Below are 26,858 nucleotides of genomic sequence, written 5' to 3' on the forward strand. Positions count from 1 at the left end.
ATAAATGAATAATTTTTAAAAAATGTATTTTTTACAAGAGTTTTTTGAAGAAGATTTTTTGCGTATTAGACTACCATTACGTTAAATGTTAAGTTGTTATTAATTATTTCATCACTTAACTGTAGCCTATTGGTTCATTAGGCCTACTTGTCCTCTTTTACACACAGCTTAATGTCAGTCTGTAGATGTCTGTCCTTTGTATGTCTATGTCATTGCATGGTATAGAGAGAGAAACGTAATTTCAATTTCTATGAAGAAACTGTCAATAAAAGCTGACATGACTTGACTTGTGTTTGGGTGCTTGTTTTTGAGCGATGGGGGTGGGGTTGGGGATTGGGGGTGGTTGCGGAAGTTTGACTTGCCCTGCTGTGAATGACGCCATCAATGGAATGTCTTTCAGCCAACCAAAAGCCGCCAATGACCCCTTAAGCCCGGTTTACCAAGAAGTCTAGCCAATCAGAACAGAAGTGAGGCACAACATAGGCGTGGTTTAGAGACCAGCACTGTGCCTTGTTTTGAACGAGAGAGGTAGCTGTGTTTTTGTGTTTAGGCTACACGGACAGAACCGACAGTCGCGAAAACCAAGTCCGTGTTGGACTTGGACAATGTGAATACTAAACACACTGACAACCGTCTGGCTGAACACGTGGATTTGTTGGATTTGGACGCCGTCGGTGTTATTTGTTGTTGAAGACATTATTTGTTTGCGTGTCCGACACACCAACGGACTACGTTGAACTGATGTGTTGTGATGCGAATCTTACCAGTCAAACACACATTCACTAATGGGTCAAAGTAGGTAGTTAATTAGTAAGTTGGCCTTTTCTACCATCAGCTAAACTGAAATCTCACCAGCATTTGGCCAGTTGGCTGGCTGGTGTTAGTTGGATCCTGGTTGTGTAAATCCGATTTCGAACGAAGGAAGGAAGGAAGCAAGAAAGGGATGTCTGAGGAGGAAGAAAGAGAGAAGGAGATCATCCACGGCCCTGAACACTGGTTTTCCAAATGGGAGCGTCAGTGCCTATCCGAATTAACCGAAGAAGACCATGTCGAGGACAGCAGGGGAGAGGAGAGAGGAGGAGACGGGGAAGAGGAGGAGGACGCCGAAAGAAGGCTGTGGCATCTCTTCCAGAATTCGGCCACTGCAGTAGCTCAGCTGTACAAAGGTCTGTGTGAACTAGGTTAGGCTATCCTACTAATCTCTCTGTAACAGCAACACGATCGTTGTAGCTTTCAACGCTATGGCCTATTTAGCCATCTTCCTTCACTGGAAGGGGGCTGTGCTGCACATACGTTCGCAGTCCTTAATAAACTAGCGCACATGATTATTTCTCTCTTCTATTTTGCACAAAGCTGCGTGAACCGCTAATCCGTCTGTAACAGCAACAAGGAGGTGTAAGGGACTTATTTAATGTAGCTACGGGAACTGCTGCTACACAGAAGTTCGCCCTCCTCAATAAACTAGTCAATAACGCGGTTATTAGGCTACTCTCGCCTAAGTTGTACAGAGCTCTGTGAAGTGTGAACTGCTGATCTCTCTCAAACAACATAAGCTTTCAGTGCTATAGGCCTAGTTGACGATTTCTTCACTGTTCGGGAGCAGAGCTGCACACACACACACACACACACACACACACACACACACACACACACACACACACACACACACACACACACACACACACACACACACACACACACACACACGTTCGCCCTGCTTTATAAACTTGCGATTACTCTCGTGTGCCACTAGTCTAACGCAGTGTCTTTCGATAGCCTACATGTTTGACCCACGGACAGCGATGACAGGCTTAGTTAGTTTGACACAAATTCGTGTCGGCTGCGCTATGGTGTCCGTATGTTGAACTGAGATAAGCCCCTGAGGTCACTTAAAGGAACTTTAAGTTCGACCATCACGCACGCGCGCACGCACACATGCACGCAATCACGGACGCACGCACGCACACACACACACACACACACACACACACACACACACACACACACACACACACACACACACACACACACACACACACACACACACACGCTCAGACAGAGCTGGCTATGCCGACAGAGTAGGCCAGTCAGTCTGGCCACCTCAACTTCAGATGAAGACGTTTGCCAAAAGATTTGTCTTGGCTAACCCAGTTAAGTTTTTTTTGGCTTCCGTTGTCTGTCAGTCATTAAGACAGGCAGGACGGCGGGAATGTGATGTGATAGTCAGGTTTGCCCGTAGTTTGAGGCTAACTAGTCAAACACAACTGTAGTGCGAGGCTATTTGTGTTGTCAAGGCCATGCGCTAAATGGTGCGTCAAACGGCGCGTAAATTTAGTGCGCCAAACGGCGCGTAGTGTGAAATTATTATTATTTGGCTTTGCGGTTTATTTATCATCATCATCATCATCATTATTATTATTATTATTATTATTATTATTATTATTATTATTAATATTATGGTATATTGAGCTTATTTGCTCTCTAGTTTCATCTCTTCTATGTGCTATGTGATGTATACTTTTTGACTGTGTCGTTTATTATTATTACTACTATTAGGCTGTACGGTAAAGATGCACGATATATATCGGTCCCCTAAAATATCGGCCAATATATAATTTTTTTCAGATAAAATATCCGATAATTTAATGAAAACACGGGAACTGTGCTCAAGCTGAGTAGCCTAGCGTCTTCTACTTTAAAGAGGAAATGAAGCAGTCACCTAATATAGGTGTCTATAACGCCAGTAAGATAAGCCATCAAATATATATATATATATTGAAGTCTGAAATTGAAGCCGTTAATAAGAAAATAAAGCACAAACACGTAACGTTTCTGTTAACGTTTCCAGCCAACAACGGGTGACGTCACGCGAATGGTAGCAAAGTTCTAATATTGGGTCATTTCACGTGAAATCAGACACTTTGGGACCCGACCGACCCGGATTTCGATCATACTTGGTGTGCCTTTTTAGTAGCAAGGTAGCACCCCAGAACTGCATTGGTTTGAATCTGACACTAATATTAAGGGAGAAACAGACTAGGAAAGGTTCACATGTGAGGGTAGGACACTATACATTCAGCCTTGAATATATCAGTCAGTGTTAGTCACAAAAAGATGCCTGTGGTGTTGTTTGAAAGCTCTTTTCTGGCTCTACATATTACACAATCACCTTGGAATACAACTACTCTCAGAATATGAATTATGATAAATTGAAAAATTAAAAATTGAATATCTAAAAAACTCATATTTTAAAATGGCCAGTTCCTTGTCCAAACGTAGCCGGCAATGTCATGAGCAGCACCTAAAATGCTGGTGTTCGGTTTGTTATTCATTTCAGAGAGAATTTGACTCACAAATATGGCATCATACAGACCACTTACTAATAATATGGTAATACCATAGTAGCATCACATGACAAAACAAAAACAAAACAAAAATGGTCAGTGTCCATGCTCCCAGGTTTCAGAAACTAAGGCAGATGTCCATTTATACATACCAAATGATGATATGTGAATGTTTGAACATTCCTTCTCTGTGTACCTGTGCCATCTTCCTTTACCGTACTTTAAAGAGATAATCAATGGCTACACTCTCATTTTGTACTCTACCAGTGCATTTGAAGCAACAGCTGTGTCTTTTGTAGATAATGTATAAGTACGTCCCGTTGCAGTTACAGGTTCCACTACCAGAAGCACATCCTGATGATCCATGACAAGTCTATCTGGTCCGAAGGGAAAAGTGAAGGATGGAGATGGCCCATGAGGATGCAGGAAGTTCAGTTTCACCTCTCCAGTGCTCGGCATACATTCCTCAGCACATGCTAGCCACCAGTTGCCATCATATACAGCTACAACATACCCTTTGATGCTTGAAAATGTAACACATTCCTTTACTGAGCTCACTCTTTCAACTCTGCCTTCTCTGAATGCTCAAAATGGCCTAACTTCCACTGTGTCCATTGACAATGGGCAGAAGCTGTGTAGTTTTTGAGTACCCGGAATAGTTCTTGCAGATTCAAACCTTTTCAACAAGTTCTCAGCTTCATGATGGTACATATCTGTTGTGGCAAACTGGCAATGGATGTTCTTGACATTATCCTTGACAAATTCAAACAGTTGGTATGGCGTTATAATTTCATTGTCAATAGGACGTTGCAGACTTGCTCGTGCAGCAAGCCATTTAACTGTCCCTCCAACGCCATCACATGGACCGTTGCCATGTGATGTGGCAAAAAAGTGCCACTCTGCAGGTATGTGAAAATCTGCCTCGTGGTGGCACAAATTTGTTGTAATTTTAAGGTTCTTATATTGTGCAGGAAGTCTGCAACGTCCTATTGACAATTAAATTGTAACGCCATACCAACTGTTTGAATTTGTCAAGGATAATGTCAAGAACATCCATTGCCAGTTTGCCACAACAGATATGTACCATCATGAAGCTGAGAACTTGTTGAAAAGGTTTGAATCTGCAAGAACTATTCCGGGTACTCAAAAACTACACAGCTTCTGCCCATTGTCAATGGACACAGTGGAAGTTAGGCCATTTTGAGCATTCAGAGAAGGCAGAGTTGAAAGAGTGAGCTCAGTAAAGGAATGTGTTTCATTTTCAAGCATCAAAGGGTATGTTGTAGCTGTATATGATGGCAACTGGTGGCTAGCATGTGCTGAGGAATGTATGCCGAGCACTGGAGAGGTGAAACTGAACTTCCTGCATCCTCATGGGCCATCTCCATCCTTCACTTTTCCCTTCGGACCAGATAGACTTGTCATGGATCATCAGGATGTGCTTCTGGTAGTGGAACCTGTAACTGCAACGGGACATACTTATACATTATCTACAAAAGACACAGCTGTTGCTTCAAATGCACTGGTAGAGTACAAAATGAGAGTGTAGCCATTGATTATCTCTTTAAAGTACGGTAAAGGGAAGATGGCACAGGTACACAGAGAAGGAATGTTTCAAACATTCACATATCATCATTTGGTGTGGTATAAATGGACATCTGCCTTAGTTTCTGAAACCTGGGAGCATGGACACTGACCATTTTTGTTTTGTTTTTGTTTTGTCATGTGATGCTACTATGGTATTACCATATTATTAGTAAGTGGTCTGTATGATGCCATATTTGTGAGTCAAATTCTCTCTGAAATGAATAACAAACCGAACACCAGCATTTTAGGTGCTGCTCATGACATTGCCGGCTACGTTTGGACAAGGAACTGGCCATTTTAAAATATGAGTTTTTTAGATATTCAATTTTTAATTTTTCAATTTATCATAATTCATATTCTGAGAGTAGTTGTATTCCAAGGTGATTGTGTAATATGTAGAGCCGGAAAAGAGCTTTCAAACAACACCACAGGCATCTTTTTGTGACTAACACTGACTGATATATTCAAGGCTGAATGTATAGTGTCCTACCCTCACATGTGAACCTTTCCTAGTCTGTTTCTCCCTTAATATTAGTGTCAGATTCAAACCAATGCAGTTCTGGGGTGCTACCTTGCTACTGAAAAGGCACACCAAGTATGATTGAAATCCGGGTCGGTCGGGTCCCAAAGTGTCTGATTTCACGTGAAATGACCCTATTCTAATACTGTCGATAGTAGTGAATTAAACATTTAGGCCTTGCGTGGCTGATTATGATCTTATTTGCTCAAGCCAATGAAGCAAGAAGTGTTTGGGTGGGACAGAATAAATACGAGGCATGAAGGCAGACAAGACATCCCATCATGAACCACAGGTAACCTGACAAGTCACTAACACATTTTGGCATGAGCCAATATGATCACTATTCATAATCGTGCAATGTTGCAGTTCCATACCTTCATCTTCCGATGATTTCGTCAACATTTTCCAAGCACCTGAATTTATTTGACTTCACATCTCCGTGCACTGCCCACGTTTACCGAAATCCAGTCAACAACGATCCAATGCAACGCTTTTCCAGCCAGTTTGAGAATGCATTCTCGGCTTCAATAATAAAATAGTTTGCTACAATAGATGCCGCTACTTTAATAAGCATGCCATAGTGTTGGCTGAGTCACGGTAAACAGTGTTCCAGCCGAGCTGACACTCGGCCGACAGTGCCGACATTCAGACAAGATCGGGCCGACTGTGCTTGCTACCTGGGTAGAGTACTGATTTCCAGTGACATCAACTTCAAATCACCAAAGCTCCTCTGAGAGCGAGACGAGAGAGGGGAGGAGAGCCACACACACAGGCTGCGTCCCTTCACAAAGCTTTCCAAACTTCTGCCAATTTTGCAAGTTATTTTCAAGTATGATTGAATTGGACCACATAGCCAACTTCACGACATTTGCTTTCAGATTAGCGTCCAACAATGCAGGAAAAAGACGTTATTGGTGACGGTCTCTCACTACAAATCTATGAGGGCGAACAAGCACACACACCACCACGGAGAATGAGCCCAATGGAAAAATAGAAATACTGATGCTGACTACATTGTGGTCGATACGGACATCGGCGCAGACAATTTTATTTATCTTTAACCCAGGCCACTTATTTATATTGGATTGATTTTAATATTTTACGGTGATGACAAGATTGTTTATTATAATATAAATAGCCGAGTCACACGTCTTGTCCTATTAAAGTCCTTTGGTAGATGGCTTGGTTGGGGTGTTGTCATTCTTAAGATGATGTTAGGGAGGTGATGGCATGCTTATGGTTAGGTCTAGAGGGCGTTTATTAAAAGTTATTGGGTAGGGACATTGGAATTGGCCCAAAAAATGCTCAAAACTCGCCTAGAAGCTCAAAATCCCGCCCAGTTCTATTGATTTCTATGGCAAAAATTGGGCAGGTTTTTCTGCTAAATGCCATTTTTACCCGCACACGGCCATCCGAAGCAGCCCAATTGGGCGGGAAACAGCCCAATCTGGCAACACTGCCTGCAAGCTGAGTGAGGGATGATGCGTTGAGTCCCAAATAACTGGGAGTGGCCTGTGGAACTTGAGCATTGCAATGCATTATGGGGATTGTTGTCATAAGCACTAAAAGTAATTTTCTGCCTTTTCTTGGCCAAGAAGGCACCAAATTAGAAATCTATGCTACTATTCTACTATACATATGACCCATTTTCAATACATATTCATGTCTCCACCGGTGGAATGCCCCTTTAAGTCACCACCGTAAGAAGGAGTTTTGGACATTTTAAAAGAATGTGCTTACAAAATTTCCATTTGGAGTTGTTCAATTATTAAATTAATAGCAAATTTAAGCCCACACGAATATTTGAGAAATTATAAAAAATTGTTTGGTCTATTTAGGCATTAAGTAAGCATTGTCTGACAGCACATATTTTTAAATTAGAACACCTGAAACAATAAACAATATCTGACAAATAAAATATGAATGATCTTTCTTGAACTGAAGAGCGTTTTCACACCTGGTCCCAGGGATGGACAAAGATACAGTTATATGTATTTTCAATACAAATACAAAATACTCAGCAAAAAATGTTACAAATAAGATACAAAATACATAACTGTAACAGTATCTAATATCGAAATACAATATTTTGTATTTTCAACAACACAAAATACACAACAAATACATCAAAAGCCATTGTGTACAAAAACTACCAATTTGACTTACACAATGAAATTACTTGAACAATGAAATTCTGAGAAATTAAATGATGATTAGAAAACAAACAAAAGCTCAAACAAGAAAGAAAGAGGCCCTGCTGTAAGCCAAGCAAGTATGTATGGCCTTTATCACCCCAGTGGGGAAATGTATGTGTTGCAGCGATATCATACATGCGTACAACTTGTGCAAAAATACTGACAATGACATACAAACACAAGACCAAAAAGTTGAATATATATGGGAGATATACTGTAGGCTGTGTCATCATAACTAATTTTTCAAACAGCTTCGTATTCCAACGTTGGCGATGGGGCCGGTTTATGAGGCCTGCAAATGAGAACATCTCTCAACTGGTCACCCTTCACTCTTGACTTAATTTGTCTGAATTAACATGTCAGTGCCATAAGAATAGCAATCATTTCTGTGACAAAGTAGAGATACAAGTGCTTTAAAAAACAAAGTGCACTATAGGATGGTGGCCAGAGTGGGTATTGCAACTATACTGGTTGGCTCTATGAATGTCCAATATGCGACCTTGCTTCCTCCACTTGTGCTTGTGGCCTTGCCCCGCCTCCTGGCCCATCGTCCGTGGAGAAAACAATTAAGTTTCCCAGCTGTCAGCCTAGCCACAACAACTTTTAGGGGACTGTTTTTAATTCACCATCCCAATTGCAAATGAGACAAAGACTTTACAATTGAGCCTTTGTGAGATATTTAAATATAATGCTGTTGTCAGTGATGTCATCCCGACATATTACTTCCTGGTACGAGGCCACAAGCAGAAGTGGAGGAAGCAAGGTTGCATATTGGAACGGACTTTGACTACAGCTAGTTTTAAAACAATATGGACAGGTAATATCTCAAGTCTACACAAAAGGCCCTAAATGGCAAACTTAAAGCAAGTGTGAATGACATGGGGAAAACATTAACACCTCATTGAGGAATGAATTAAATGATTAGCCAATCACTTTGAACCAAATTGAACTTCCTGTGCAGTCAAGGCTTAAAGGGACACTGTGTGAGATTTTTAGTTGTTTATTTCCAGAATTCATGCTGCTCATTCACTAATGTTACCTTTTTTCATGATTACTTACCACCACCATCACATTCTATGTTTTCATTATGACTGGAAAAATTGCACTTGTCATACATGAAAAGGGGGATCTTCTCCATGGTCCGCCATTTTGATTTTCCAAAAATAGCCATTTTTAGCTTCAAAAATGACTGTACTTGGACCATACTAGAAAATATTTGTTTAATACTTAGTAAGCTTTCATGTAAAGATCAAATTTGGCAATCCATCATTTGCATTGACGTCACAATATTACGTAATCGTTTTTGCTGGACGGCAGAAGTACACATTCGTACATAGGAATTATGCAGACGAAGACAACTTTGACCATAAAATACCAAAGAAACACGTAGTTCTTGTATTTTTTAAAAAACGGGATATGTACCTGGCGTTATCAGGCTAGGTTGGCCACGGTGGATGTGTTCAAATCATAGTTTTATTAAAATGTATTCTGCTCCACTAGGTGGCATAACGCGGGGACGGGCGGTACGGGAAAATGGGAGAAGAAGAGAAAGTTGTTGCTTGCTTCCAGCCATGAACTTACTCTGCCTATGATGTATTTTTTTATCCCGTGTTTATTTTCTTCAGTTAAGTTATGAACTTAAACCAAACCTCTGCATTGGCAAAATACTAGCACCTTAATGGACCGTTTCTTCATTGGTGGCTGGGCACCGCGGCTGGCATCCTCTCGTGGCATGGCACAGGTAAGATAATGCTGCTAACCTAACTTACTACAAGACGCACGGTACATTTTGTGTCAGGCATTTTGCAAAGTGGTCTTTTGAAAAGCATATCTTTTCATCTCGGATGTATCTTGTAGGTTAACTTGGATGCGTTTCGTTTCATCCAAGTGGATTTCATTGTTGTTTCAGCCACGTCTGCCCAATGTATCTATTGTGAAATATAATTCTATCTTATTTTCTGTTTACATGTCCAAATTGGACTCCAATGTTACATGTTCATTTGTACCGTATTTTTTTTAAATTATTGACCACTTATTACCAGTCCACTGTCCTGTCTTGCACTTTCTGTCTGTAAATTGTCAGTCCTGTCTATGTCCTGGCATGGTAGAGAGAAAACGTAGGCTAATTTCGTTTCCCTTGTATGACCACGAAGAAAGTGACAATAAAAGCTGACTTGACATATACTTCAATGTTTCAAATCGGTGTTGCATTACATTGCACATGTAGAAACACATAGGACAGAATGTCGGTTACATACTTTGATTAGTTTAAGCGTAAATAAATCATTTGAAAAGATGACCTTCACAAGAGAAAGAAAAGCACAACAAACCTGTTATTTATCTTTATTGTTTTGTAATAACAGGTTCATCAGTCAGGTGGTCAGCACCCAAACTAAAACCATGAGTCATGGTGGCCAGGATGACGTCCAAGAATTGCATCCCAGCAGCACAGGTAAAGACATGACTAGTTGGGATGAGTGTTATTTTCTGACATTTTACATCACATTTTAATTCAGACAATATTGCCAAGGGAGTTAATTATTCAGTACTGTACCGGTACATTACAAATGCATGGCTAGATTAATTTAAATAGCATGTTTGTCTTTTCTTTTTTTTTAATTAGATGGGGGAGCCAACATGAAGAGGTGTCCAGAGAGGCTTCTTTCGCTTGGGCTTTGCAACAGCACCAGGACCTCACCATCAGTGATGCTGGTTTCCTCATCCATCGGGCCTACTTACATTCCTCACCTGATGCACTGATCACCTGTACCAGCTGTTGGAGTTTTCAGCAGGGCTCTAAATTAACTTTTTTTCATCACTAGCCAAAATGGCTAGTATGTTAATCTCCAAACATACCGGTACATTACATAATGGGTCAAAGTGCCAAGTATGTTTTCTTTTCTACCGGCCAAACTTAATTTTCCCCAGCATTTGGCTGGTGTGCGCCTGGTTGTCATTGATAGTGAGTAGTTGTGATAATAAATAACTGAAATGATGAAGTCCATCCAGACATGTCTTGCTTATTTTATTGTACTAATACAACAACGTAGAACATTTTCTGTGAAAGTGAAGTGAAAGCCCAACTCCCATTGACATTGTGACACAGCACACAAGTGATCACTGCACGAAATTGCATTTATGCTTCACCCGTGCAAGGGGGCAGCCCCCAATGGCGCCCCAAGGGAGCAGTGCGGCGGTACCATGCTCAGGGTATCTCAGTCATGGAGGAGGATGGGGGAGAGCACTGATTACTTAACTCCCCCCCCACCAACCTGGTGGGTCAGGAGTCGAACCGGCAACCTTTGGGATACAAGTCTGACACTCTAACCGTTTACCCATGACCGCCTGTCAATCCTCTGTCTAGTCTAACTAATTATATTGTCTCCACTAAATGTATATCTCAGGTGACATGGGTATACTAGTATGGGGATAGTGCTGTATGTAAATAATATTAACCCATTTTAGCCGGCACCTGCAAAAAATGCCAGCTAATTGCCTATGCCCTTTTTAAGAAAGGTGCCCTCATCCTATTAAAAAAATCAAATAACTAAATAAGTCTCTGAAGCACATACAAACATGATGTGAGTTTTAAAAGCCAAGACCATCCTCTTGGAACATGTTAATTCGGCTCTAACATACCCACATTTTTAATCTAAAAAAATGTCATGCCTGAATGCTGTGTCGCTCCAGGCACCTAGGTCAATACAACGTGTACACAGCATCCAGCATGGGTTGACTATTACAGGCCTAGTTCAGATAACCATTTATTAATATAAATAAGTACTTGCACGTCTATTGTACATGTCCACCCCAGAATAGATATCCCCTCCCATCACCTACATAACCTTGAAATGTATTTGTACTTTGTGTCTAAAAATAAACTACTACATTGAGTTGGTGTGATTAAGAGGTTGAAATCGGCTAAACTTGGCTTGGTGTGCTGGACCTCTGGCTCTTCCATACATCCAATCTGTCATGACATCAGATCATCGCTCTTCTCATCTGGAGAAACAGAAAGATAACACTTAGCTGACACTTATCCAAGGCAACTTCCTTACTCACAGTGAATTGTCCCTGCAGCATGGGGCTAGGTGCCTTGCTGAAGGGCACTACAGCCTGGATGGGAGGTGAAGGGAGAGGTGTAGGATGGGATTTGAACCTGCAACCCTCCAATCTTAATACCACTTCCCAAACCATTAAGCCTCTGATGTGTGTGATTTCAGAGGGCAGACAATTTGGATGACAACACAACAAAGTGGTGCACTTTATAGGCCTATTATTGACAAGGACAACACCAAGACTGGTGTGCCTAAGCATGTCATAAATAGGCCAGCATGGATAAGGATAATGGACTGGCATTTCATGACAGCATCATGCTGGAGAGTAGGCCTAAGCTACTTGGGAAATCACCGCTAGAAATGTACACATGGTTTATATTTCACCAAGAGCTTTATGAATTCCGTGTTTACGTTACAGCCTGCAATATCTTAGCATACGTCCATCATAGCGTAATGATGCTGCTAATTAATTAACGTTAATCATGGAAAGCATCTTGCATTGACCTCACAGAAAAAAAACCATTGAAATTGCACATTAGACTTAAATTAACTAGCGTTCACGAATTAAGAGACAAACGGTGATATAAAGGATGGCAAATGAGAAACTTACCGTGGTGCTCATCCAGGCTACTCGAGTAGCTTGATGGTTTTCCAGTTGGTTGCCGCGATTCACCTCAGCTTCCTCTTTTGATTTTGAGATCCAGTGAAAAGTCACGCCTGGTTTGTAACCCTATCTGTTTTTGTAACAAACAGCACGGTGTGTGTTTACGGTGTTTAGTTTATCGGTGATCTAAGTTACGTTATGAGTTACTAAACGTTGCGACTACCATAGGAATCCATTGATTAATGCTGCACTCTGCCGTCCTCTTGCCGTCCAGTGGCTGTCCACTAGAACGTTTGACGTCACATGCAAATGGTGGATAGGCAGCCCAATTTCAATAAGCAGCATAGTTGCAGTACCTTTTTTGACCATTTCCTGCACAGTGTCCCTTTAAGAAATCCAAGCATGTGCCTCCAATTCAGCTAGGGGCATTCATATACTTTTTAACCTACAGCACCATCTTGTGTTCATATTGTGTAATAACATTCTTTAGAACAAAGTATTTGTATTTGTAGTTTTGTGAAATACACAAAATACTGGAGGAAAGTATTTTGATACAAAATACAAATACATGTAATTCACTTATATGAAATAAAAATACAAAATAGTATTTTGTATTTCAAAATGTATTTCAATTAGATGTAACAGCAATACTGCCCATCCCTGCCTGGTCCGCACACCCCCCTTCACTTAAAGGGGACCAGGTGTGAAAGCCCTATAAATATAACAAAAGGCAGTCCCTCCAGGATTTTGCACTGGGATTTTGTGATTTTTGCGGTCAAAATGCCTGATTTTGTGGCGGCATTTTCTCATTTTTTGCAAAGATTTTGCGGCATTTTCTCATTTTTTGCAAAGATTTTGCATCCCTTTCTGGGGTTTTTTGGTAACTGAAAACCACAATCAGTCTAAGCAGGCTTAAGACAAAAGAGAGAGAGATTCAGAAACACACTTCCTATATAATAGAATAATAAAATATTGTCAAAAGCTGTCAGAGCGTCTTATTAGCCAGTGCGTCCAATGTGTAAAAAAAAATCATGGCCGCGACACTCATAAATCTCTGTCGATATTTTAGAACGACTTCGGGGGAAAACGGGACAGCGCGTTATGAAAAAATACTTGTGGGTTAATAGGCCTAATGAAGAGCGTCGCGGGGTACAGTAGCCAGGCTGTATGCAAGCGTTACAATGTCACCTGTTGGAAGACGCGTCTCTCTCTCTCTCTCTCTCTCTCTCTCTCTCTCTCGTGCTCGTATTGCAAGCTGTTGCATAGGCCTATTATTTGCTTGATGCAAAGTTGTGATGGCATACACGCTCTCGTTGACATGGTTGTGTGCATGGTTGCATGGATTCGCAAGACTTTATTGCAATAACACAGTGAAAGCGTGGAAGGGCCGTTCACTTCCTATCTCGGTGTCCTTGACTGAAACAAGTTGCAAAACTCCACACTTCCGAAACCTTTGCGATCGGCACTACAGTGATTGTTATCAGAAGGCTTGTGCCTACGCATAGACATAGACCCTTAAATTACAAACATTAGCGAACATTGAAAAAAGATGAGACGTCGGGTAGCATGCTCATGAAAGCGACAGGGGAGAGAGAAGTTCCGCAAACATGTAGCCTAACGTAAGATGTTTGCTACTGTGCGACAGTAGGCCTACCGCCACTATTTCATGACTGCATACACTTCTTCGTCATGGATAAATGGGCAACAATACTTTTTCCACCCAGGATTGCACTGAAAAGTAGGCTACTGCTGTTAAAAAAAAAAAGGTCATGAGTGTGCAGCACCGACGCCTGCGTGTATGTGTGAGGAAGGGGAGGAGAGACGCGGAACAGCTGAGATGAGGGTCGCGACTTCCGAAATAGCAGGCAATTCTTTTTCAATGTTTCAGTGACATATTAACAAAAATGCTTCGTATTGGTTTTCGTCTCCGGTGGTATTGTAGTCACATTTTTATTTTTTTGACGAAAATATAAATCCACAGAATGTTGAAATTTTGCGGGAAAAATGCGGCTTTACAGGAATTACGCGGCATCGTGAAATTATGCGGAATATCATTGAATTTGCATGAATCCACGCGATCGCTGAATCGCGAAAAACTGGAGGGACTGAAAAGGGGCCAAAACAGGATATTGGTGATATGTCATACCCAAGAATAGGGGCATTTTCACACCTAGTCCCCTTTAAGTGAACCAAACGCAGTCCTCTTTAAGTCGACCAAAGCTGAACCAACAGCAAGAGGACTCAGTTCTGGTTTTGTTCATATTGTGAGTAAATTACAAAAATAACCGGCTGATCTTTCTGGTCCTGTTAGGCTTTAATGGCGTGTCAGTCCTCTCTTTGGTCACACCCGGTCCTTTAGAGCGCTCCTTAAATGATTACACCTAGTCACAAGTAACTTGTCACCTAGTAACTTGTCAGAACTCACAAGCGAGCCGTACTGAGAAGGTCTTCACTTCCAAGGGATCTGGGTACACTTTGGAGCGTTCACATATGCAAAGAAAATGCTGAGTCACAGGTGGGTCATTCCACGTGAAATCAACAGGAGCCTGCGCACTTAGGTCTCAAAAAATTCTGAAAATATCACCAAGTGCACCCATGGTACTTAAGAGAAACACTGTAAATTTATTTGAATGTAAGACGTGTACTCTCCGTGTTACAGCCAATTTTACTGGGGGAGGGGGGTGCTCATTTTGTTCACACTCTTTTTTTTGTCAAAGTTCACAAGCCCATAGCTCAAGAACTGAACCATGTAGGAAGCTCAAATTTGGCAAGCTGGTACATAGATCGGAATCGTTTTTTGCAAAACTGTCAGTTTTGGTCTGCATGATCCTGCATCGTCATAGCATTCCCTCAAAGATGATACAAATTGTACTAGAGTTTTTGGCTGTGCTCTGTTTAGGCCCTCAGAAGACATATTTGTGCCCAACATAGCCTCATGATTTTTTTTCCCTACACGTAGAGTAGAATGGAAATTAAAAAAGAAAACATCACATAAGACAAGTCTCATTGGCATTTTTAAAAAGAATTAATGGAGAATAAAGAAAAAAATATTATACAAATCTGTGGACAATCCCACAAGGGGTTCTGGAGCTCTGAAAATGACACCCAAAATGATTTGTCAGACTTGTGTGGTCTTCTGTTCAAACACCGATAGGGTTTCCTTTCTATTTATTGCTTTTTATGAGAGTGTAGGAGCCGAAATGCACATTATTTAATTTTGTACTGATATCTCCCCTTTTTGTTGTGCAAGCCATTCCTGTCTCCCTCTTGTGGCCAAAGGGGCCACACACACCTATCCTTTATCTACAGGTGATGCTACCTGAGAAGGCGTGGCCGGAGCAGGAAGTGATGGTCTTTGAATTAACCAGAGAGTGTTTATGGGTAGTACGAGAGAGGAATCTTGCGACTTTTTCCGGGAGGTACTGTCCACTAAGTGGCACCATCCAGACAGCGCAGAGGAGCGCCAAGGAGCACCAAGGAGCGCAGAGGCTGTTAGAATGAATGGGGTCCATGGAGCTCATTCACAGATGCTGCCATTGCTTTGGGAGAGAATTGATATCGTCGTTTCATTTTATTTTTCCCAAAGGCAGGATGAATTATCCTTTCAAACAGCACTTAGTTTGAATGTTTAAACTCTCTGGATCTTTGTAAAATACGTCTTTATTGTCAATATGACGTCACGAGTGGCTTCACACACTGCGTTTGGATTGGTCGGCCGGCTGCATTGCTGTGATCACGACGACCGTAAAGCAATTTTGTTAGCAAGATGCTAGCGGAGCCTGACTCATACATGCCAATGCTGTAAGAAATCAGAAGGACACAACTCCCAGGTTATTGTACATTTCATTTACATCCACATTGGTTTCTCAGAACTTACAATAATATTGTCAAATTTCAGCCGACAGCGAGCACAATTTTCAGTTATTAGCGCCAGCCTTATGGGCTCTGCTGTCTCGACAGCGCTCTCTAGGTGAACTGCAGCCACGGGTTGGAGGGCGAGATTGAACACTGTATGTAAACTCACTGTGAACTAACTCAGAGCCATACAGAGGGGAGAGTCGGGCAATCTCCACTGTGTCCTAGGGCCGACTTCTGCATTAGCAAAATTAGCTGTTTAGCGTCTCAGAACTGCTTAAGCGTTGCGAATGTTAGTGCCTAGAAGTGGGCGTAGCACACAGCAAATGTGATGCGATGCAATGCAGGGAATATGACAAGACTTGCTGTTCGTAGTAATAACTTCAGATAAACATCACAGATGGTAAAACTGTTGTGATTATCACCACCAAGACAGTTGATAGTTTACATATTTGTGGTGATTGGTCCCGCAGTATAGTTTGTTAGTCCTTATTTTTGGCTGTTAATGTGGTGGTTCTATGTTGAGTCTATGGAAAGACAGCCGCTTTAGGCACGACCTTATCTCGTTGAAAGGCGGGGCTGCAATTTAATTCCTGGTCCTCCAATCGCGCAACTCTCCCCTCTGTATGGCTCTGAACTAACTTACTACCAAGCAGAATACCAAGCCAAACCAAGACCAAGAATCCTTAGTTTATCTTATTAATCCTGCTTCATATGGACTTAGGGCTGGGCGGTTTTGGAAAAAATGAGCATCACGGTTTTCTTGATGAAAATTGACATCACGGTTTTCTGCACGGTTTTTTGATGAGCGGCCATTTCCCCCCAAAGCTTAATCTTTCGGACGAAAAAAAAATGAAATTAAATTTAAAAATGAGATACAATCATGAATTTAAATTAATCTCCATTTCTAGGCTATTTTATCACTTTTTCATTTCAATAAGCTTAATATTTTTATAATTTATAGTTTATATTTCCCTACCCAACACTTTAAGTTTCCTTTCAAGTAAAAAGGGTTAATAAATTATTATAAACAGCTGTTTTTGGCTTTTTTTCCCCAAAACAGCCCAAAACTGCATATTTCTTGTTCTACACCTGGCAACACTAATTGCTTAGTTCTCGTTGTACACCTGGCAACACTGATCACTAGGACCGCATGTTGCGCTGCAGCACATGACTAGCCAGTAAACACAGTGGGACAGAAACGGAACAGACTGAAGAGACACGAAAACAAACGGATTTACTTGACATTGTATGAATATTTTCTTTGAATTAAAGGCCAAATCTAACGTATAATGTATTTTGTCAGGTAGTTTGTATCATATGGCGATGTATTTCGCTCCTATTTTGCTCCCAAATCATTTCAAACAGCAATGTAGCAATGTATCTTGTCTGCCCATTGCATTTTGCAAGCTAGGCTAAATTAGCCTCAATGGCAAAACTCATAAGCAGCCTTAACAGCAGTCCTGCACACACAGTTGGGATGGTAATTAAATATAGTTAAGAATCTGAGAACTGTTGTAGCCTATTAGAATAGCCTTTTATTTAACTTTGTGAGATCAAATGTAAGCTAAGTTAATTGAAAAGTTCATCATGATTCATCCATGCCATGTTGGTTCTTCATTAGGCTATACTTCACTCTCACCAGCTTCTTTAGCGCGATTAACCAATTATTTGTATTGCTTCAATCAACATCTTAAATTGTGTTGACATTTCCTAGTAGAAAAGCAACAGTGGACTTATATAGCAGAGTTGAAATGAAGTGTGACACGAAGTATGAAGTTCACGCACATAGCCTAGTACAGGGGTGGCCAACCAGTCGGAGACCAAGAGCCACATTTTGTAATGTGTCACAGCAAAGAGCCACATCGGCACACACACATCACGCGGGCATATAAACATGCGCACACCCACCAACCAGGGCATCACCCATCCTTCTCGCACCACAGACCAGCTAACACAACAACACATGGGCATGAACATTAACCATCTCTTCCTCACACACACACACACACACACACACACACACACACACACACACACACACACACACACACACACACACACGGAAAGTGTCAGATTGATGTTACACTCCAACGTAATGGCCTGCCTACAAGACAATCCTGAATATAAGATGACTACCCCCCCCTCCCTTTTTTTTTACTGCTTCAATTTTTTTTGGGGAAAAGTTTTTTTCAAGATAAAAATGTTGTTACATAAAAAGACAAGGGTAGGCCTACACAGGTAGGCCTACACCGGTCACATTTTAATAAAACACCTTTTAAAACACAGCATAATTTCCATGAGCACTCTTTATATCAGAGCACCAAGATAGTAGCGTGGCACAAAGATTCTCCGCCTCTCTTAGCTCATTTGGGGGTTAGGCGCACATAGGCACTGCTTTCTTGCGCACAGATTATCATTGGATGTTTGACGACGACAGCATCCAAAACTTAACTATTTGGTTCATCAAATCGCCGTTCATTTTCCACATTAATGTTTCAGCGGGTGCTGACAGGGGGCCATGGGGAAAAACAAAGTTTTCTTTTTGAGACTAAACTGAGCGCGAACAAACGACAAGTCGATTGAACTTGTTTCCCACCTTCACGCTTTGACAATGGCTGATAGACCACCGCCGACATTCACAGCGAAAACCAGGAAAGAACATTATTTTTGGCTCTATTTTTTGTATAGCCCGCGAAAATAAGTCGATTTTAAACCAAAAACACAATGTCACATTCGGGTCAATAGCCATGAACACTCCTTCTAACAGAGCGCAGAGATGGCTACGCAGCACAGAGATTCTCGGCGCATCTCTGCTCCAGACAGACGCATCTCTCTTGAGCAGATAATCATTTGCACATGTATTGCCGCCATATCCGAGCAATAGAATCCACATATGGACAGTAGTACATTTTCTTGACCTTATTGAGAGTTGTTATTGCCTTGAGGAGTGATGGCCAAATCTTTCAGGTTAAAACATTCTTCCGCTATTCTGTCTAGTCAGCGAAAGACGCGGTCACTTTTTAAAGCGCTATTTTTAGACCATGCTTAAATCACGTTTTGTATTTGGGCCGATGCAATAACAAATGTCACACATCTAGGTGATCATTCAGGACACATTCAGGCAAGGCCTACTACAGTAGTACCAAGACCACAGGGCACTTATTTGCCATAGTTCTAATCAACTTTGTGTGCGCAATTACAATGCATATTGCCTATGGGACATGAACACAAACTTGGACATGAACGCAAGAGCCGCAAGACACCAGGCAAAGAGCCGCATGCGGCTCGAGAGCCGCGGGTTAGCCACCTACGGCCTTGTATGAACAACAAAAAAGCGTCTCTCATAAAAAAGAGAACCTTGTGTAGGTGAAACCGAGATCACGTTTTTTTAACGGTATACCGCCCAGCTCTATATGGACTTGATATATCTTCTCAGTTTTGTATCATATTTTGTTATCATCAAATCCCTCATTATTTTTGGACATTTTTCTCATCTGGACCTTATTTTTACTTGGGAAGTTTGAGTCAGCCTCTCCAGCTCGGCCACCAGTGGCTATCAATAGGAAACCATAGGAACAAAGAAATAGCCACTAAAGAGAGTGTTTCTACTTATCTCTACCAGGGGAAAAAATCAAGAACCTATATTGGGTACAAAATGTCTTCTGAAGGCCTAAACAGAGCACATCCAAAAACTGCAATAATATTTGTATCATCTTTGAGGGAATGCTATGACAATGTAGGATCATCCAGACCAAAACGGACAGTTTTGCAACAAACTATTCCTATCTATGTACCAGCATGCATAATGTGAGCTTCCTTCATGGTTTAGTTCTTGAGCCATGGGCTTGTGAACTTTGACAAAAAAAGAGTGTGAACAAAATGGGCACCCCCCTCCCCCAGTGAAAATGGCTGTAACATGGAAAGTATACACATCTTACACTCAAATAAATGTACAGTGTTTCAAGTGCGCAGTGTTTCAAGTGCGCAGGCTCTTGTTGAATTGACATGGAATGACCCAGGTCTGAGTTCACTTAAATGGCTGAAAGGGACCAGGCGTGAAAACCCTATAAGTTACCTGCCAAGCCAAGTGGCGAGTGAGACTAAAATGTACCCGTTTCTGGCCGGTTGAATATGTCAAGCCCTAATGTGTGCGTGTGCGTGTGTGTGTGGCCTACAAGGTACACAGCTGTTTTGCAGTATTTTATCAAATTACAGTTGATATAATAATTCCCTAACTAGTAGGAACACTTTCTTTCTTTTCTGCAATAAACTGTTTTGTAGCGTGTGTATATGCTCCAAGTCCATAAGGGGGGAAATGTATACCAGAAGTACTCTATTTTTCTTGTCTGTAGTACTGGAACATTTCTCTCTTTAAGATATTTTTCATATTATTGAAATGTTGCATACTACCGTAATACTGTAATTCTGTACAGGATGTTGTGATGTGGCCGATTTGAATGTGCTGCAGTATTTCTGTAGTCGGTGTTACTGAGATCCTCTGTGGTAGTTTTCCAGTCTTGTGTGTGTCTTTGTGTGGATCTGCCATCATACTCAACTCTCTCTCTCTCTCTCTCTCTCTCTCTCTCTCTCTCTCTCTCTCTCTCTCTCTCTCTCTCTCTCTCTCTGTCTGTCTGTCTGTCTGTCTGTCTGTCTGTCTCTCTCTCTCTCTCTCTCTCTCTCTCTCCAGAGCGTGTGTGTCCTCATCATCAGAGTGTCGCATTGTGGGTACCTTTCCAGAACGCTGCTACTGCTGTCACTGACCTCTACAAAGGTAATACACCCCCCCCCCCACACACACACACACTGCTGTTGCCAACTTGTACAAAGCTAGCTCACACAGGTCCAATTTGTTTTTTTCTGTGTGTATGTGTTTATAGAGACAGTTAGTTCCTTTAATTGGGGTCTTCAGTTTGTTCTGAGTCTAACCATTAGACTCTAATGTGTGTGTGTGTGTGTGTGTGTGTGTGTGTGTGTGTGTGTGTGTGTGTGTGTGTGTGTGTGTGTGTGTGTAGGCTGGTGCGCTAAGCACAGGGGGTGGGGCACACCTGAAATTGTTTGATGTAATTTGCAGGCGCACCTGTGGTTGTTGGCGGCAAATGAGTAGGGTATGTTTTAAATGGTTAATGGTTAAATGGTTTTTAAATTAAAACATTTACATGAAGTTTTTAATTCCGAAAAAATATTTCCGAATTAAATGGTTCCACCGAATTTACTTTGATCTTTCATTTAACTCCAAAATTGTGAAGTGATTGCATGATATTTTCAAAATGGAATTGAGCTTTATTCAGAATTAAAGTGAGTTCATTTCTGAATTAAATGTCTCATGTAAATGAGGCCATTGTTGGAGAGAGCAGGGTCAGAGCTGTCTGCCACAAGCTGTTGTGCCAGCACGTAGGCTGTAGTTTTTGGGAACTTTGGGTAAGTTGCATTTGGGTATTGCACATGTTAGTTTTGAATTAAGTCATTAACGAGCCCACGTCCGGCAGCAGTGGCTGAGAGGCCAGCAGCACCACGAGTATTTTGTTGTTGCTGTTTTCGGGGGATTGAATATTTCTCCCCCGCTGTTGAACTGTGTGCATGTGTGTGTGTGTGTGTGTGTGTGTGTGTGTGTGTGTGTGTGCATGTGAACCAGCGGTATTGTGTAGCAATATTTTGGGGTACCTCCACGATGAGAATATGGGGGGAGGACGGTACTGTTAGCCTGATGAATTATGGTAATTTATTGTTATTTGTGTGACCCAGCGTGTTATTTGATGTTTGGGCATTTGACTCGTTTCGATTGTCTGCCGCGGTCGCCCTTTTACACTGATGAGATTAAATGAGTTGTTGTTGATTTCCCTGTTTATGCATTGTCGTGGTGTGACTTGGCGTAATATTTTCGCTGAACTTTTGTATAGTTGTCCTTTTGCTCCAGATTGTGATTATTTCTGAACTCACATAGCACTTAACCAACACCGCTGGCTACATTGTGTTTTATTGTATTTTAATAATGAAATTGTGACAATAAACTACCATAACTTGTACTCCTCTGGTCCATCTTTCCTGCTTCATGTCACATGTTTTCCAGTAGAACCTGTGTGGTTTAAATTTCAGCTCTAACAGCTCCAGTCTTGTCTTTATCTAATGTGTGTGTGTGTGTGTGTGTGTGTGTGTGTCTGTGTGTGTGTGTCTGTGTGTGTGTCTATAGAGAGTATGTCTGCGTACGAGTCTGGTGTCCAGTCTGGTCTTCAGAGGCGGAGACAGGAAGTGTTGTCGTGGGTGACCAAACGGAGGCGCATGATTCGCAGAGAAGAGCTGATCAGCTTCCTTTGTGGCAAGAAAGGCCCGCCCCCGCACTCCAGGGTTGCCATGGTGATGCCCAATCACACGCAGCCGTCAGTTGCAAGCCCCTCCCCTCCGGATACGGACCTCACGCCGTTCACACAGGCCATCGCACTGCACGGTATATAAAAGGAGTGTGTGTGTGTGTGTGTGTGTGTGTGTGTGTGTGTGTGTGTGTGTGTGTGTGTGTGTGTGTGTGTGTGTGTGTGTGTGACATTGACACGAAATTGTGACATTGACAGTACTGTAAATCACTGTGACATTTGAGCAGCATTGGCACCACCAACTTCACCATAAAACTGTGAATATGGGAGTGTGTGTGTGTGTGTGTGTGTGTGTGTGTGTGTGTGTGTGTGTGTGTGTGTGTGTGTGTGTGTGTGTGTGTGTGTGCGTGTGTGTGTGCCTTCCTTTGCATAATGTGTAGCCATATCTAGCCTGTGGGGGCCCCTGGGCTGCAGCCATATCTAGCCTGTGGGGGCCCCTAGGCTGCAGCCACATCTAGCCTGTGGGGGCCCCTAGGCTGCAGCCACATCTAGCCTGTGGGGGGCCCTAAACTGCAGCCACATCTAGCCTGTGGGGGCCCCTAGGCTGCAGCCACATCTAGCCTGTGGGGGCCCCTGAACTGCAGCCACATCTAGCCTGTGGGGCCCCTAAACTGCAGCCACATCTAGCCTGTGGGGGCCCTAGGCTGCAGCCACATCTAGCCTGTGGGGGCCCCTAGGCTGCAGCCACATCTAGCCTGTGGGGGCACCTAAGCTGCAGCCATATCTAGTCAGTTGGGGCACCTAAGCTGCAGCCATATCTAGTCAGTTGGGGCACCTAAGCTGCAGCCATATCTAGTCAGTTGGGGCCTCTAAGCTGCAGTCATATCTAGCCTGTGGAGGCCCCTAGGCTGCAGCCATATCATTGATGTTGAGCAGGGAGCTCCCAAACCGTCCAAACTTTGCACCAGGATTTTGCTGTACTGCACTGAGTTATTCTCCAATACAGCCACACAGGACAATCACCTTTTGTATGCTCGTGTGTGTGTGTGTGTGTGTGTGTGTGTGTGTGTGTGTGTGTGTGTGTGTGTGTGTGTGTGTGTGTGTGTGTGTGTGTGGAGAGGGGAAGTGAGGCCACACAGTGTGCTACTTGTGATTTTCCACCTTTTTTCCATGGATACTTGACCCTGGCTTTGTTCTGTTGAACTACGCACAGTGGATGCAAGATACAAGATATTTTATTTGTCATGTGGGTGACTTCTGACACCCCTTGACACTTTTTTTTGGACACTTCATGACTTGGTTGCTCTGTGCCACTTAGCGGAGGCACAGGTTGCACTGATATACCTATACTTATCACCATCCGCAGAAGTGTGTGTGTGTGTGTGAGTGTAAGTGTGTGTGTGTGTGTGTGTGTGAGAGAGAGAGAGAGAGAGAGAGAGAGAGAGAGAGAGAGAGAGAGAGAGAGTGAGAGAGAGAGAGAGAGAGAGAGAGAGAGAGAGAGAGAGAGAGAGAGCGAGAGGAAGCGAGATCTGGCTTGGTCTGCATTTAAGCAAGAGTGAGCTATATGATGTGTGTAATGTCTTCTTTGCAATGTCTTCTGTAGTTATGTATGTATGCTACTGGACACCTTAATTTCCCCTCAGGATTAATACACGATACTCTACTCTACTCTACAGTTATCAGCCTCTAACCCTCCAGTGGTGTAATCTAGTACTACTAGCTGCTAGAAGAGTCAGCCCATGGAGATAGAACATAACAGCAGTCCAAATGGTTTTCATGGACTAGCAGCACAAGGAAGTCCCAGTCCCAACAGTTATCTTGAGCAGGGAGCTCCTACTGCAGTTCAAACTGTTGTCAGCGACTACCCCCCAGTGGTGAAATCTAGTACTACCACCTGCTTTTCTCTCTCAACCTGAACCCCTTTTACAGTAACAGAGCGAGCCGTTACAATCTACCAAAATTGTATATTAATTGTAATAGTCATTAATCTGTCTCTTAAGCTTTTTATTTTATTTAATTATTAATTTTGTTTTGCCATATTTCTCCTGCCAACTTGGAGTGGACCCCCTAACAACCCCCCATGACCCCCACTTTGATAACCACAGGTTCAAATCCCACCCTGGCCTCTCCTTACACCTCCATTTATGGCTCTTGAATCCATGACTCCATTCAAGGTGCCCTTGAGCAAGGCACCTAATTCCATACTGCTCCAGGCACTGTAACCAATACCCTGTAAATAACTATAAGTCGCTTTGCAGAAAAGCGTCAGCTAAGTGTAATGTAATATTCCACTCTCCCCAAAACTTTGTTTGTTGATGTACTCTGTTTTGCCTGTATTACTTGTACGTGTATTATTGCTGTATATTCTTGCATTACATTACATTACATTACACTTACCTGTAGCTGACGTTTTTCTTCAAAGTGACTTACAGTTAGTTTCAGTACAGGGTATTGGTTACAGTCCCTGGAGCTTTGTGGGGCTAGATGCCTTGCGCAAGGGCACCTCAGCCATGGAGTGAGATAGGGAGTGGAAGCGTGGGATTTGAACTTACAACCCTCTGATCTAAAGCCCACCTCCTTGGTCATTAGGGCACAGCATATTGGCTATATGACTTTACTGTATATTATATAGACAAACCTTCTCTGATCTTCAATCCTCTCCCATCTTGTCAACGCTGTATTGCCCTCTTTTTCTTGGTTAGTCCTGTACTCTGTAAATACCAGTGTGTGTATGTGTGTGTGTGTGTGTGTGTGTGTGTGTGTGTGTGTATGTGCGCAGGTGCGTCTCCTCATCTGTCCTCCTCAGTGGCGGCCCCATGTGTTCGCAGGAGGAACTGCACCCTGCAGCAGGAAACTATCGACCTCAGCAGCAGCTTCACCACGCACCAGAACATGACATCACACACACAGGACGTGACATCACACGCCACAGAGCACAGAGACCACAGAGAACACGCCCACCAGCCAATCGGCAGCCTGCCTTCCTCTCAGCAGCCAATCAACAACCTGCATTCTTCTAACCGACCAATAAACAGCCTGCATTCCTCTCATCAGCCAATGGCTACCCACGTGGAGCACATAGAGCTCGCCTCCCTTCGCAAACGCCCCTCCGAACCCCAAGCCACCGCAGACTCTCTCACACACAAACGCCATCGTTACACCTGAGATAGAGTGCCAATAGCCAGTCACAGGCCCCCGATGGACTCACACACTGTGATTAGCTAGTCGCACCGTGATATCATCTGGAGGCACTGGGATTGGCTCAAGGCAATAGATTTAAAACACTACGTGCATAGAGGTAGAACACTAGAGTGGACCCCGCCCCCCTTTTGCCAGCAATCAGTGGCAGCCATTTTTGGAGGTAGACCGTGTTCTCCATTGACTTGCACTGAAGGTGTCTACACTACCCACACAAGATGGGAGGGTGCATGTGCCGTTTCTCAGTGCTGATGCGAATGACAGAGTCCACTCTAGTGTTATATTCTACCTCTATGACTACATGCCTCGTTGAACACTCCTATATTTTGGAACGAATGGCTCAAGTCAGGTGGCCGCCATGTTGAGGTGGTATAACCAGACATCTTCTAGTAGAGTAAGATTTCCCAAATCCCGTCTACGGAATGCAAAGCGTGCTCAAGTTTGGTCTCCTAAGGGGGCGTTGTCCCTCCTTCTTCTTCTCTTTCTGTGGCATTTGGTGGTGGCTTGCATAAGATGTGCGCTACCACCATTTACAGAACAAAGGGAACTCCATTTATTTTCAATCTAAAGTCTCCAAAGGTCTAAGGGCTCTGTGATGTCATTGGGTAGGGACATTGGAATTGACTAGGGGCCCTGTGATGTCAGCAGATGAGGACACTGGGATTGGCTAGGGACCCTCTGATATCAGAGACGTGGAAAAGCTTTACTGGCCCAGTGTGTACTGTGTATGTAATGCCTCAGGTACAGATGCTTTTGTGTGTGTGTGTGTGTGTGTGTGTGTGCGTGTGTGTGTGTGTGTGTGCGCGCGCGCGCGTGCGTTGCTCAATTCTTTGCAGATTTGTCCATTTTTATTAATGTATGTTATAAGCCATTTAGATGTTCATTTGTATTATTTCAATGTTGTATTCTCTCTCTCTCTCTCTCTCTCTCTCTCTCTCTCTCTCTCTCTCTCTCTCTCTCTCTCTCTCTCTCTCTCTCTCTCAAAAGCTCTCCTTGTCTGCCTCTTCTCCTCTCTCTGTGTTGATGTTATTAATTTAGTCATTGTTATTGTTGTCATGGTGTTTCCATGTGAGACTGTGTTTGTGTAAAACAGAGAGCACTGTTGTCATGGAGATGAGAGGTGAGTTGCCATGGTAATGTTGTATAGAGTTGTGACGTATCACTCATGTAATAAAAGAAATCTACTTTA

General features: G+C 42.6%; 1 protein-coding gene and 1 long non-coding RNA gene across 2 annotated transcripts; both read left to right on the forward strand.

The window, feature by feature from the left end:
- Positions 1-542: 542 nt before the first annotated feature.
- hapstr1b (HUWE1 associated protein modifying stress responses b) lies at positions 543-26,858 on the forward strand. The gene is made up of 4 exons (XM_063207496.1): positions 543-1,166; positions 20,854-20,937; positions 22,354-22,608; positions 25,251-26,858. The coding sequence occupies exons 1-4, from the start codon at positions 944-946 to the stop codon at positions 25,634-25,636; spliced, it is 948 nt and encodes a 315-aa protein (XP_063063566.1). The 5' UTR covers positions 543-943; the 3' UTR covers positions 25,637-26,858.
- LOC134456195 (uncharacterized) lies at positions 9,197-10,650 on the forward strand. Its single transcript, XR_010036258.1, has 3 exons — positions 9,197-9,387; positions 10,010-10,098; positions 10,270-10,650. It is a non-coding gene; the product is annotated as an uncharacterized LOC134456195 (long non-coding RNA).

This window comes from Engraulis encrasicolus, chromosome 1 (genome assembly GCF_034702125.1).
Source record: "Engraulis encrasicolus isolate BLACKSEA-1 chromosome 1, IST_EnEncr_1.0, whole genome shotgun sequence".
Classification (NCBI taxonomy): Eukaryota; Metazoa; Chordata; class Actinopteri; order Clupeiformes; family Engraulidae; genus Engraulis; species Engraulis encrasicolus.

Bases quoted from the DNA above. Each gene is read 5' to 3' on its own strand.
- hapstr1b (XM_063207496.1), top strand. From the start codon at position 944: ATGTCTGAGGAGGAAGAAAGAGAGAAGGAGATCATCCACGGCCCTGAA. The intron at 1,167-20,853 runs GTCTGTGTGAAC...CTCTCTCTCCAG, and splicing joins AGTAGCTCAGCTGTACAAAG to AGCGTGTGTGTCCTCATCAT. The intron at 20,938-22,353 runs GTAATACACCCC...GTGTGTCTATAG, and splicing joins TGTCACTGACCTCTACAAAG to AGAGTATGTCTGCGTACGAG.